The sequence below is a fragment of the Nanorana parkeri genome, unplaced genomic scaffold (genome assembly GCF_000935625.1).
Source record: "Nanorana parkeri isolate BGI_ZX_2015 unplaced genomic scaffold, ASM93562v1 scaffold731, whole genome shotgun sequence".
Lineage (NCBI taxonomy): Eukaryota > Metazoa > Chordata > Amphibia > Anura > Dicroglossidae > Nanorana > Nanorana parkeri.
The window spans coordinates 751,978-766,970 of record NW_017306999.1 but is presented as its reverse complement, the minus strand read 5'-3'; the positions used below and the strand labels follow the sequence as shown (position 1 = coordinate 766,970).

At 48.7% G+C, this 14,993-nt stretch overlaps 1 protein-coding gene across 1 annotated transcript in view; it reads left to right on the top strand.

Moving 5' to 3' along the window:
- The window catches only part of GABBR1 (gamma-aminobutyric acid type B receptor subunit 1), a 105,195-nt gene that overhangs the window by 85,417 nt on the left and 4,785 nt on the right, over positions 1 to 14,993 (top strand). Inside the window, exons 18-21 of the mRNA XM_018564178.1 lie at positions 10,382 to 10,489; positions 12,532 to 12,625; positions 12,757 to 12,884; positions 14,491 to 14,619. Of these exons, the coding sequence (XP_018419680.1) occupies positions 10,382 to 10,489; positions 12,532 to 12,625; positions 12,757 to 12,884; positions 14,491 to 14,619 (459 nt within the window). The remainder of the gene's footprint in view (positions 1 to 10,381; positions 10,490 to 12,531; positions 12,626 to 12,756; positions 12,885 to 14,490; positions 14,620 to 14,993) is intronic.

The window sequence follows — 14,993 nt, the reverse complement described above, 5'->3', positions numbered from 1 at the left end:
CTCCATATCTGCGAGCTACTACGTCTAATAAATGGTAAGCCGCCGCGGCGGGGAGAGGAGATCTGGGACAACACGCCGCTAAACTTCATCCTCGTCAGACGGGAACTAATTGGCTGAAGGTTTCTGACTCGTCTTCGTTAGGCTGCGGGTTTGAATAGGAAAAGCCGTAGAGGAGTTTGCGATCACTCAGGCATCCGCGCGGTCGCACTTCTGCGCACAGACCGCACTCTGTCGGCGTCTTCACCTCATCTGGCCGTTTATTAATTGGGACCGCGCGGCCTGTTCAGATAATGCAGTCCGCCAGGCAAATAATATGCGTAAAAGTAGATCGTATTGGCCCCGTTTGCCGTCGGTTATTTGATGGGTTTATTGTTGGCGATTATGATGAACTGGAAGCCCTGTCGGCGAATCGGTATTCCAGCACCAAGATGCTGGTATCTATGGGAGCAGAAAAGGTTGCTTTTGGCATAGTGGATCCTGGTAGGAGATCGGAGTATGAGGAACTCTCTGATTTAGGGATCTCTAGCATAGGTTGGACTTGATGGACTTATGTCTTTATTCAACCTCAAATACTATGTAACTATGTAGCATGAAACGCGTAAGCGGTCATGATGTTTTGTTGTTGCTCTGCTGGAATAAAAATGTGCAATAGTCATCGATTGTGCAGCCATTCATTTTCTTCACATATCACTATTCCTCCTTGTAACCCCAACCTTAACACTAAACTTCCCTATACACCTGTCAATAACCCTCTCTGTATACTAATACTAGCCCTCCTTGTAACGCTAACACTGACCCTACCTGTAATGCTAAGCCTTAACACTATCCCTCCTTGTAACCCTAACACTAACCCTACCTGGAATGCTAAGCCTTAACACTATCCCTCCTTCTAACACTAACCCTACCCGTAATGCTAAGCCTTAACACTATCCCTCCTTGTAACCCTAACACTAACCCTACCCGTAATGCTAAGCCTTAACACTATCCCTCCTTGTAACCCTAACACTAACCCTACCTGGAATGCTAAGCCTTAACACTATCCCTCCTTGTAACCCTAACCTTAACACTACCACCCCCTGTATCCCTAACACTAACCCTCCATGTACCCTAACCCTAACACCCCCTGTATCCCTAACACTATCACTCCCTTTAACTCTTACATTAACCCTTCTAAACACTAAATCCTCACTAAAACCCCAACACTAACCCACCCTGTCACCCCAACACTAACATTCTTCTTAATCCTAACACCTTCGAGGTATGGGATGGTTAGTGTGAGGGCTACAAGGAGGGATAGTGTTAGGGATGGAGGTACAGGGATGCTTGGTGTTGGGGTTACAGGGAGGGATAGTGTTAGGGTTGGAGGTATGGGATGGTTAGTGTTGGGGTTACAGGGAGGGATAGTGTTATGGTTGGCGGTACAGGATGCTTGGTGTTGGGGTTACAGGGAGGGATAGTGTTAGGGATGGAGGTATTGGATGGTTAGTGTGAGGGTTACAAGGAGGGATAGTGTTAGGGTTGGAGGTACAGGGATGATTAGTGTGAGGGTTACAGGGAGGGATAGTGTTATGGTTGGAGGTAGGGGATGCTTGGTGTTGGGGTTACAGGGAGGGATAGTGTTATGGTTGGAGGTACAGGGATGGTTAGTGTGAGGGTTACAGGGGGGGATAGTGTTAGGGTTGGAGGTACAGGGATGGTTAGTGTGAGGGTTACAGGGAGGGATAGTGTTATGGTTGGAGGTAGGGGATGCTTGGTGTTGGGGTTACAGGGGGGGATAGTGTTAGGGTTGGAGGTACAGGGATGGTTAGTGTTGGGGTTACAGGGGGAGATAGTGTTAGGGTTGGAGGTACAGGGATGGTTAGTGTTGGGGATAGTGTTAGGGTTGGAGGTACGGGATGGTTAGTGTTGGGGTTACAGGGAGGGATAGTGCTAGGGTTGGAGGTAGTCAGGTCGGTAGATGCAGTTGGATTGCACTGAGCGCTTTTTGTGGCCCCCTCTGAGCCTTTTCATGACCAAAACCCACCTGATACACAAGGTCTGTCTTTGCGTTGCTGGCGGCTACCGCGGTTACCGGTGCACCAGACGCGCCGGAGCACCTGAAATCAGCCCTTCGTTTTTTTTTTTTGACAGGCGGAAAGCCACGGGCCCCGTCTGTCTGCTAAAAGGTAGACGCAGCAGAGCGAGACTGTCGTGGCTCATCGCACCGCGGTGTTCTTAGCCCGATTCTGTCAGGGCGCCTCATCCGCAAAAAACACTGTGATGGCGCAGGCCGTGTCAGCCTTTAATATGTATTAATACACAGCCTGGTGCACAGCAAAGTGTGCGGCTCCCGGGAAACGATCGGCCGTAATGCCATGCGAAGCCCTGACCAGGAGCCGGAAAAAGCACGAGGAAAATCAAATAAAAAAGATATTCACGTTAATGATTCACTCGGAACCGCGCTTCTTATATTTCCAGATTTCACACCTTCCTGGGAACGATAATGTTTTTATTGCTGCCTGTGCCTCACTTACCCGGTGACAACCACACCCTTTATTTTTTGGTATGGGTGTCACAGGGACAGGAAATTAAGGGAAATCAACACAAGGGGGATCACAGGAAAGAACGGATTTGATTACTAAAAAAAAAAAAGATTGTAACTCTTCCTCGCTTACTCCAAAACTAAAAAAACATTTTCAGTACAGGAGCTGGGACCTAATGCAAAATGCATGCTGACGCCCCACCCACAGCCCACACATATCACGCCCTCCTTCCAGGCAGTCCTGCCCAGATCATGCCCACTTTCTGGCATAGTCCTGCCCCGATCACGCCCACTTTCTGTCATAGTCCTGCCCCGATCACACCCACTTTCTGTCAGTCCTGCCCAGATCACGCCCACTTTCTGTCATAGTCCTGCCCAGATCACACCCACTTTCTCGGCGATCCTGCCCAGATCACACCCACTTTCTGGGCGGTCCTGCCCAAATCATGCCCAATTTCTGTCGAGATTCTTGCTAGATCGTGCACACTTTCTGAGTGGCCCTGCTGAGATTGCACCCACTTTCTGGGCGGTCCTGCCCAGATCATGCCCACTTTCGATGGAGTCCATAAGAAAGACCGACGGTTTGCATCTGTGATGGGCAACTCCGGCCCTCCAGCTGTGCATTAAATACAAATCCCAACATGCCTCTGGGAGTCTTGCCTGTGGCTGTCAGTCTTACAATGCCTCATGGGACTTGTTGTTCCACAACAGCTGGAGGGCCAGAGTTTCCAAAATCTGGCCTAGGGCAACAGGGTCTACACCAGGCACCAGGGTGTACACCCAGCACCATAACAACTGATGACGCTGCATGACCTGCAAAGTGTCATTAGCTGCTAGGATGCTAGCGGATTGGCCGCACAGCATCATTGGTTGCTAGGATGCAGGTGGGTGCACCATAACAACTAATGCTGCTGTGGGGCTTGCCATAGTCATTGGTTGCTAGGATACAGGTTGGTGCACCATAACAACTAATGCTGCTGTGGGACCACCATAGTCATTGGTTGCTAGGATGCAGGTGGGTGCACCTTAACAACTAATGCTACTGTGGGGCCACCATAGTCATTGGTTGCTAGGATGCAGGTGGGTGCACCATAACAACTAATGCCGCTGTGGGGTTGCCGCAGTCATGGGTTGTGTGACGCTGGTGATCTCGCAGCATCATAGGCTAGTTTGGTGTGCCAGCCTGTGCCCTAGCAACCAAGTAAGCGTGAGCAAGACCACCAGCCAACCAATGGCACTGTGTGGTTCTGCACAGAGTAATTGGTTGCTAGGACACATCTGTTTTTTCCGCCCTCACCCTGCAGCGCCCTTAGGCGGCCGTCTGACTTGCCTTGCGGTAGCGCCGGGCCTGGACACAGACACAGGTTCCGCGGGTGGGCGAATTGGCCAAATCAATCAGCGAACTGCCAACAGCTTGGGTGAGATGTAAAAACAAAATGCAAAATGCATTAGTTGCCCATAGCAACCATTCAGGCATTACAATAAAGGTTGTTTGCTGGGGGCTATAGCAGCAGATTTTCTCGAGTCTGCTCTACCCCAGTTATTGAATATCGGCCCCATGGGTTGTTATTGGCGACCAGGGGTGCTAATCGGAATGAAGATTCCTAATATTACATCTTTGTAGCATGTTCACTGTTTCTCACATTTCCGTGTCAATAGGTACAGACATTCCCCTTGAGTAGACTTTCCTGGAAAGAACATTTTTATTTTTTTTTAATCATGGTCCCCTGACTCCCTAATGCACGATGGTATATATTCTGGATTGTGCACTTTCCTGGGATTTCCATTATTTATGACAGTCCCTTTACTCCCTGGTGCATTTCGGGATGTGTTTCATATAGTGCCCTCAAAACACATTACAATGGGGCCATTTCCCGCAGCTTCCCGAAGCCCGCAGCCAGCTCCGTCCTCCTCGCTCTGCAGTGCAGTTAATGGATTTTACGCTTTTAGGAACTCTTGAAATTTTTTTTTCACGGTGCCTGCCTGCTCTAATGTCTTTTCATAAGCCACAGGACCAATTTTTTTTTTCATTTTCGTGCATTGCCTTGCTTTTTTCCCGATCCCTTTTTGCTCTCCTCATCCATTTCAATGGGCTATTCACACTTCTCTGTTGGGGTGTGTTGCGATAAAGCGCACTTTACGTGCCTTAGCTTGTTGGACTGCCATTCATTTTGAATAGCCCCCTAGGGCACTAAGTCAACGCAACCCCAACACACATGCGTTGCAGTGCACCATGACGTGCGGTAACACACTACTGTGCAACATGCACTGCATTGGCAAAAATGGTGCAGGTCCATTTTCCCGGGCATTTTGGTGCATTGCCAGCCCATTCAATTGAATGCAATGCACGATAAAAACAAAAAAACCTCAAACACATTAAGGCAATGCACCCCCAGCGGAAAAGCGTGAACCTATGTATATCTCTCTTTTCACTGATATATACTTTTTATCTCGATCCCCTAAGACATTAAAGGGAAACACCAGCATTTTTTTTTTTAAATAATCCCCCCCTCCTCCTCTCTCATGTATTAATAAAAATGCGGTAACGCACTACTGAGGACATCTAGTTGTAGAAGGAGAGTGCTGTGGGGGGCAGCTCCAGATTACAAGTGAGTATTGCAGCAAAAGTTATTTTTTTCTATCTTTTTATGGTCTATTATTTTTTTTTTAAAGTAATTTTTTTGGGGGGGTTGTCCAACTTAAAGCATAACGCCACCGCTAAATAAACAGATGAAACAGGGAGCTATTGTACCTGCTAAAGCAGTGGCGTAACTCTAGCCAAAGCAGCCCGGGTGGCTGCTATGGGGCCTGGGGGCAGAAGGGGGCCTCATTAGGTTTTTGAGGCAAACATGTGAAGATAAGACAGTACTGTATCATTAAGGGTTGGAGTGGATGCAGTTGACGACAACTCTAATCCCTCTGTAAAGTCTACAGTAGATATTAGATAGGGTTGCCACCAGTTTTTGAATCTTGTATCCAGGCTTCAGTCCAGCTGACACCCGGACACAAGGCACTAAGCGTTGATACCGACACTTCCTGTGAGCCTGTTGAAGCCGCATCTTCCTGTGCGCCGCGGGCGACTGTAAACAGGCACCGGCCCGCACATCTCCTCCTCCGGCTCCTTCCTGACAGCACGCTGCCTGCCTCCGAACCCCAGCACTTCCCGCACAGCACCACCTGAGACCCTGCATAGCCCACCTGAGACCCTGCATAGCCCACCTGAGAGCTCGCAGAGTCCACGTGAGACTCCACACAGCCACTTGAGAGCCCGCATAACCCACCTGAGAGCCCGCAGAGTCCACCTTAGAGCCCTTATGTAGAGTATGTAGCTTCATATTATTTTGTATTGCTGTGTAATGTATTGCTGGGATTTGTAGTCCTCTATAGATGGTCCTCTTACTCCCTCTCCAGGCTGCCTCTCCCCGCTCTCTCCTCTATATTCTCCCCCCCAAAAAGTTGCTGCACGCAGCGATGGAGTGTTCGGGTTTCACTTGATGAAAAGGCGGCTACCCTAAGTGTAGAGACGACTTCAGATGATCAAGAGGAGTCTTTGGGTTCCTGGCATCATTACTCACAGCTCAGAGATGGGGCCCCCCCTGGGGTTGCCACCTTTTCTTCAAGTGAAACCCAAACACTCAAGCGACTCGTAGACATTTTTGGGAGAATGAGTGGTTGCTTGTTCATATGTAAATATCACAGTTGAGACTATTTTTAGTGGGGGGGGGGTCAGTAGCCCCTATCTTAATTTTGGTTGCCCCTGTCTGCCTGACATCATGTGTCCGGGTTTTTGCTGCCATGAAGCCCGGACACAAAATTCAAAACCCGGACTGTCCGAGTGTATCCTGGACAGGTGCCAACCCTAGGCCCCCCATGATCTGTAGTTATAGCCCTGTGCTAAAGGATTTGTATATATATCCATCCAGTCCTGAGGTTTACATAGCACTGCCACACAGCACAGCCTTGTCACTTTTTTTGTCCTACCAGAACAGGCACCGAAGTACAGCTGATTGGCTCCTTGTGCTGCTTCTCTTTCTCCCATTCTAAGCTCTGCTGCACAGGGAAGTACAAGAGGCTGATGCCTGTCATCTCATGATGTATTGATGAATACGGAGCTGCATTAATGTATATCTGACTTGAATGTTATTTTTCTGGGTGAGGTTAGGGGTGTGTTCGAGTAGATTCATGTTTATGTTCAGGGCTGGGTAGGGGTTAGTGTCTGAGGGAGGTTAAGGGTTAATTTTATTGGTAAGTTAAGTTTTAAGGTCGGGGGAGGGATGAGTTGTACATGTATGTGCCACTGTATGCATGGGGTGGGGCATTTGATTGTAAGCTCCTTTGGTAAGAGCTGCTTCTGTGTCAATATTCACATTTAACATAGAGCTGCCCCGCGCAGTACTGCTTCTCTGCCACTAGATGTCCTCGGTCTTCCAGGTTAAATGACAGCAAGCATGATTCAACCTGAACCCAGACTGACCCTCCCTGCCCGACCCATGACTGGACAGTGAATGAGAAGCAGCACAATCATTAGCTCTTCTCTCTGTCAATCTGCTTTCTCCTCCTATCAGCATTCTCTTTGCCAACACATGCACTGATTGGCTCTCTGCTCTCTCCCCCCCTCTGCCGATCCCTTCACTGGCTTCCATCCCCCGCCCCCCTCTGCCAATTCCTGCACGGGCTTCCAATAGCCCAAAGAATAAAATTCAAAATATTAACAACCACTTATAAAGCCATCCACAACTCCGCCCCCGGATACATCTCCAACCTTGTCTTAAAGTATCACCCTAACCGTCCCCTCCGCTCTTCCAAAGACCTCCTGCTTTTACTCATCCACCTAACCAACCACCTCAGTGTCTGCAACCCCCCTTTCCCAATCCCTACACTGGCTTCCAATAGCACAAAGGATAAATATCAAAATATTAACAATGACTTACAAAGCCATCCAGAACTCCGCCCCCCGGCTATATCTCCAACCTCGTCTCAAAGTATCACCCTAACCGTCCCCTCCGCTCTTCCCAAGATCTTTTGCTTTCCAGCTCCCTCGTCAACTCCTCCCATGCTCGCCTCCAAGACTTCTCCAGAGTCTCTCCCATCCTCTGGAACTTTTTACCCCAACCTGTCCGTCTATCTCCCACCTTGACTGCCTTTAGGCAATCCCTTAAGACTCATCTCTTCAGGGAAGCCTATCCATCCTCAACTTGACCACTGAACCATCGCATTCTCAGACAATTCATCCCCACACAGCTGCCTCCTCATGTATCACTTGCCCCTCCCTTTTAGATTGCAAGCCCTCAGGGGCAGGGCCCTCCTTACCATCTTGTCTTGGCTTGTATTATGATTGTAATGCCTTCCTTATATTGTAAAGTGCTGAGCAAACTGCGCTATATAAATCCTGTATAATAATAATTGGCTCTCTGAGCTGCTTCTCCCTCTCCTACTCTGAGCTCTGCTGTACAGCGACTGCAAGAGGCTGATACCAAGTCAGATTTAGCACACGCACACACGCCGCTTGCATTTAAACGAATACATTTAATGATGGTTTCATGATTACAGAGCTGCGGCGTTAATTTGTGTCTTTTATATCAGCTCGGAGTCCAGCTTTAATGTCCTCTGTAAATTGCTGTGGAAAATGTTCCCGCGCTCCGTTATTGAGCAAAATAAATAAATCTGCTTAGTACAAAGCTCCGCCGGGCTGGATAATTCTCCCACTGTGCTTCCTCTCTTCTCCACCTGACAATTTGAATATATTTCAACCCCTCCCCCACAGTACTTCTCCCAGATTTTACACCAATTGTCCCATAAAGCAAAAAAGAAAAAAAGCCACCACTCCGACATCAATTGCAGATTCCTCTTCACGGCGAGAGCCGAAAACTGGAATAATCTCTCCGCCCCTCCGAGAAGTAGTTTCCCTGATGGATTCCCGAGAGATCAATAACAGGCGGAGGAAAGCTACAGGAGATGGGCACCGGGGTTCCGGGGGACAGCCACCGCACGGATGTGTCGCTTGGCCGTGCTAGTTATGGCCGTGTTGCCGTGCTAGTAGGATCAGACCACATATAGGCCCGTTCAGGGGTGTAACTAGAAATCATAGGGCCCCATAGCAAAATTTTATATGGGTCCCTATACCAAACCCCTATTCCGCCCCCCCACGAAAAGAAAAAAACGACCTCCAGAACATGTTCTCGTGCCTGCGCCATCTTGGTCTCTTCAGCTCTGCTCCTGCTGACGTCAGAGCCGAAGAACAGATCACTCCGTTGCTCACTGCTGCAGAGCCCACAATAGACGCCGCACAGCCTACCAGAGACCCTGCAGAGCCCACCATAGACCCTGCAGAGCCCACCTGACACCCTGCAAACCCCACCATAGACCCTGCAACACCCACCTGAGACCCCGCACAGCCCACCTGAGAGTGACCCTGCAGAGACCACTGTAGACTCTCTGTGATGGGCTCTGCAGGTTCTCAGGTGGGCTGGTCGGGGTCTCTTTCCCTGCACACTGCGCTCCTCTTACCTGAGCACAGTGTGCCCCGGCCTCCTCCACCGCCAGGCCCTGGCCTCCTCCAACGCAGCCGGGCCCTGGCCTCCTCCTCCTGGCCGGGCCCACCTCTGCCCCGGGCCCCATAGTGACCGCGTGGGTTGCTATGGTGATAGTTATGCCACAGGCCTGTTAGTATAGAGCAAGGGTATCCAAACTTCCAGCTGTAGTTGAACTACAAGTCCCATGAAGCTTTGCAGAACTCTCACAGACAGCCACAGGCATGACTTCCAGAGGCAGATGCATGGTGGAATTTGTAGTTGTACCACAGTTGGGGGGCCAAAGTATAGCCACCTCTAGTATAGAGCCTGAAGCTGGCCATACACGTGGCAGTTTGTGACTGAACTTTTACCTAAAAATTGGTGGTTTTGATCGACTCCAAGGAGATGGAATAGAACTTGCCGCAATGGAAAAGGGAAGGTCTGTGAGTACATTTCAGGATGGGAGGGAGAGTGGGATTTATATTGGAAACTATTTTAGCTTGGGTGGAGATGTTTGTACTGGAACGAGGTATTTTTGATTGGAAGGGAGATGTGTGTTACATACTACTGATCTATGAACTCTGTGTTACATACTACTGAGCCCTGCACTCTCCAATACACACTACTGACCCCTGCATTCTGTGTTACATACTACTGATCTCTGAACTCTTACATACTACTGAGCCCAGCACTCTGCGTTACATACTACTGAGCCCAGCACTCTGCGTTACCTACTACTGAGCTCAGCACTCTGCGTTACATACTACTGAGCCCAGCACTCTGCGTTACATACTACTGAGCCCTGCACTCTGCATTACATGCTACTGACCTCTGCACACTGAGTTACTTTCTACTGAACCCACACTTTCCGTTGCTAATTACTGACCCCTGGACTCTACATTACATACTACTCAGCCCTGCACTCTCCATTACACACTACTGGCCTCTGCACTCTCTGTGTTACAGTTCTAACAAAAAAGGATCAGCGCTTGCCTACACATGCTCTTTCTCCTGTGTAGGCAAAAATCCTTGCATCAGCCCTGTAAAGAACAAAAGGGAAGATCCTAAATTTAGGTTACTATTGTCAGAATAGGGATAGAGGGGAGGTCTTTCAATGAGGACTTCTGTTACAGCAATAGCTGTCCCAAGACAGGAAGTAGAAGGAAATATGTCTAATGTGGAGACAAAAAGCAATGGAGATTCACTTTAATATTTTTGTATCTGTGTCATCTCTGTATGAATGTTTTGTGGTTTCCCCGGGTCACCCAGGGTTGTGGAATTCTCTACTTTCTGCAATGTACAGTATATGGCAGTGCTAAGTGTTTTGTCTTCTTTTCAGCAATCTCAGACCGTGGAGCCCTGGAAGCTGTACAGTACGGTGTCCTTGTTGCTGGGTCTAGATGTCATCACACTGGGGATCTGGCAGATTGTGGATCCTTTGCAGAGATCTATTGAGGTGAGTGAACACAGAGGGACATGCCTTCAGAATATTCTAATTCAGGAACCTAGACACATTTTTCTGGACTCCAATATAACTATAGCCATAGCAGTGCACACAGCTGCTATGGGGCCCAAGGTTGGGAGGGGGGACCCACCAGGGAGTTTCCTGAGGTTAATGAAAGATAGAATATCAGTGTACATGTAGCAATAACACAGATCAAGTACTGCATCATTAACCCTAATCATGAGCTGTCATTAGTCACAGATCCCCTTTGCTTTCCCCCCTCTGTTAGTAGATTTATCAATGCACTGACTATGCTGACAGCCATTAGGCCCCATTCACAACACGGCGGCTGTGGATCAGTGCGGTTTCCGCGCCGATTTCAAAAGGGAGGTTTTAGAAGTTTTTCATTGCGTTTCGACGCCCAAAACCACACGGTTCCATTGACAGCTGTATGGAAACCGCACTGATCAGCGCGGCACAAAAGGGCCAGGGAGCAATGGTGCGCGGCGGTTCGGATCGCGCTGAGCCACACGGTCGCATGAACGGTCCCCATAGCAATGTATGGGAGCGTTCATGTTGGCAGATCCACACGGCCAAATCCCTGGTGTGAACGGGGCCATATGCTACCTGACCTTTATGTTTACGTTGATTACACTGTTGTCTCAATTGACACTGCCAGCCAGGTGTTAATGAGAAAGGACGTTGGGGAAACCTTTACAACATGTTGCTATTGGGACTTGCAAAATTAAGCTATTCCCTTGCCTATGACCTGACATCAGTGACGTCACAAGGAGGGTGCGGGGGGAGTGCGGCCCGCACCCGGGTGCCATCATTGGAGGGGTGACACCAAAATGACAGACAGTCATTTTGGTGTCGCCCACTATGAAAAGTTGGGCACTCGGTCATGGACAGAGTGCCCGACAGTGTCAGGAGAGAGGAGGGGACCCGGCGGCACACCTCATCCCGCCGTGTGAACGTCCCCGCCTCTCTCTGCTGGCGTCCATCACCAAGATGGCCACCGGCAGGCATCAATAAGATGACGGCACGTGCCCGATGACGTCACAACGGGGTGTCACCTCTTCTACGCTCCAGGTGACACCCGGCCTCGGGAGGCCCCTGCCTGACATTATCTGGTCATCCTACAAATGCACCATACCACTTACATATAATGATCACCAGGATCTAAGGAAAAATGTATTTACTCATGTATTTAGGCTAGGGATGCACCGATATTTCGGCTGCCGAAACATATCGGCCGAAAATGGCACTTTCGGCATAATGCCGAAAGTGCCATGTTTCGGCCGATACCATGACGCATCCCTGCTTTCTCTCCTCCACACTGGGCGCTGCTTTGTGTCCCAGCGGGGAAGAGAGAAAGTGTCACAGGCGGCCGAGCGCTGCGGTAGGAGAGCTCTGTTAACGGCCGGTGTCTCTCCTCCCACACCGCTCGGCCGCCTATCACAGTTCGGCAGAGCGGTGTGTGGGCGGAGACAGCTAGCACTGTCACAGAGGCTGAGCTCTCCCTGCACCGCTCGCTCAGCCTCCTGTGACAGCGGACACTCTGAAGACAGGATCGTCCACAAACAATAATGAGGAGGAGAAGTCACGTCTCCTGGAGAACCAGGAGCTGGGGAGGATTATCGCTGAGGTGAGTGTCACTGTCCAGCAGAACAGAGTATGACAGGAAGTGAGAGATAGAGAAGGAGCAGAGTCTTCCAGCAGAACAGAGTATTACAGGAGATAAGAGAGCGGGTACAAGCAGTCGGTGATCAGTGATCGCTGAGTGTAGATAATTGAGGACAGAGTATGGTTACTATATCCTCAATTATGAATGAATGGGAGCGATCTACATCTCCTCCTGTCCATTCATGATTGTGGTTATAGTAAACATACTTTGTCCTCATGTTATCAATGAACAGGAACACTCAGTATAGAGGATTCCTGTTCATTGATAACTGAGGCTGCAGAAAAAGAGATTAAGGACTTTGTGTCCTGATATATGTAATGTATAGTAAAGTATAACAATGATGACAATAATATTTGAATTATTACAGGAATTTACTAAAGAAGAGCCTCGTGGGGACCTGGATGTCCTCATCCTTCCTCAGCTGGAACACTGTAGCTCTGTGAAGATGAACACTTGGCTTGGTGAGTTCCATCTTTTCCTCATCTCTTCTCTTCTAATTATTTTGGGCCGCGTCTTATATGCTCCACATATCTGCGTTGTATCTCTAGTCATTTCTGATACGTTCAACCCTCTCACTTTTCATTTTCTTTAGGTATAGTGTACGGTTCCAAGGGTCTTATTCTTCTGCTCGGTATATTTCTGGCCTATGAGACAAAGAGTGTCTCCACGGAAAAGATCAATGACCATCGGGCGGTGGGGATGGCCATATACAATGTGGCGGTAAGTTTTTTTAATGGAGACCTCAGTACAGTGGAAAAGCCCCGACAACAGCCAAAGAGCCGTTTTAGAGACACACAACCTATGGCCAGATTAGATGGATATAAACCATCAGTATGTTCTGGGAGGAGACTCGCACAAACACACAAATTCAACAAAATTACCAGGAAAGTAACTTCCAAGAGGGGTCACAAACTGCCCCAATATTTTCCAGCAGTACTTAACAAGCAATGGTATATATCATGGGTGCTAATTGTGGATCTTTAGGTTCACCAAAGAGCAAGTACTTTGAGATGGGGGAGGTCAGAATTTAATAACAGTTTTTAAGGCAGTGCAGTGGCTGGTGTTCTGAGCGTCTTGGAACCAGACTGCATTTATCTTCTGCTACCTTATAGCTTGTGAACAGATTCACACAAGAAGAAGAGTTCAGACTAGCGATGTGCCGATACCGATACTAGTATCAGTATCGGGACCGAAACCAGACATTTTCACAAGTACTTGTACTCGTGAAAATGCCCCGATTCTTAAGGCCGCTGCCGGCCCTTTAAATTTTCAAACAGCAGCGGCCGTCCGAGTTCCCGCACTTGTGGGACCTGCAGTGCAGATAGCAGCCTGCTGGGGACCTGCAGTGCAGATAGCTGTCCATGGCAGTGCCTGTCCAGTTCTTTATCTCCTCCTTCCCGGCGCAGGCAGAGCCATGGATAGCCCCGAGGGCGGAACTGCCGCCCCAGGGCTAGAAGCTGGGGGTTCCTGCCGCACACTAACGGTACAGCAGGACTGGACGCGGGGGAGGCCGGGTCCCGACATCGCCGGTGAAGTGGAGTGCCCGCAGAGCCACTGCAGATGTCCACGTCGCCCGGTGACATCGACACGCAGCCTGGTGAGAGGAATTCTGCTTTGGAGACATGTATTCGCAGAATACATGTCCCCAAAGCAGAATACATGTCCCCAAAGCAGAATACATGTCCCCAAAGCCAAATACTATTCCGCCTTAGGGACATGTGTTCTACTTTGGGGCCATGTGTTCAGTTCTGGTGACATCCGTAATTAGCCCTGGTGAGAAACTGCACAAAAATAATCAGTCTGTGTTGTTTTAGAAAAAAATTTCACCTGTCCCTTTAAGAAAAAGTATCGGTAATTGGTATCGGCAAGTATATGAGGGACAGTACTTGGTCTTAAAAAACTGGTATCGGGACATCCCTAGTTCAGACCACATAGAATTTGACTAAAGAAGGAAGTCTCTCTCTCCCAATGTGCATTTCACTGCTTCATGCTATTTAAAAAAACAAAATACTCATCCTGTGGCACTCCACCACACCACAGATCTAAGTTAAGAAGGACCCCCACCTTGAAATGGTCCGTTCCATGCAAGCAGCCAGAATCATGTCATTGCTATGTGGTGGGTAGGAAGTGTCTTACATAATGAGTTGAAGACGGTATGGTTCAGATAGCCCTTTAGAAGAGGGTGCTTTGATCCCCCAAAACGGGTTGGCTGTATACTTACTTGACTACCAATAAAGATCGAGCTTATGACCATTAATTTATATGACTCCTCGTGTAGGGTTCTCCTCCCATAATCTGCTCACTTTCCGAATCCCTTTTTCTTCAGGTCTTGTGTCTGATAACAGCGCCCGTCACCATGATCCTCAGCAGTCAGCAGGATGCTTGCTTTGCATTTGCATCTTTGGCCATCGTCTTTTCAGCCTACATCACCCTAGTCGTCCTCTTTGTACCCAAGGTAAGGAACATCATGAGCTGGGATCCAATGGTCATTTTCAACCGATTCTGTGTTCTACTCGGTCCTAGTAAAACTTTACGGTAGTGAGTAACCACAAAGACAACTAGTTATAAAACAAAAACAACAAAAAACTTTACATCAAAGTTTTGTATAGAGTAGTAAGTGGTCAAAACCCATTTCACATGTCTCGTCCTTCTGACCCGGGGGCACAAGAGTAAATGAGAGAAAATATCTACAAAGATGAAATGCCCTCTTAGACAGTTGTCACTAGATGTCCCCATGGGAAGATTTCCATCCAACTTCTTTCCTGGTGACAACTCTATGTTTTCCATTTCTGAGCTTTTTTAAAGGAGAACTATGAGGCGGGTGCTTTT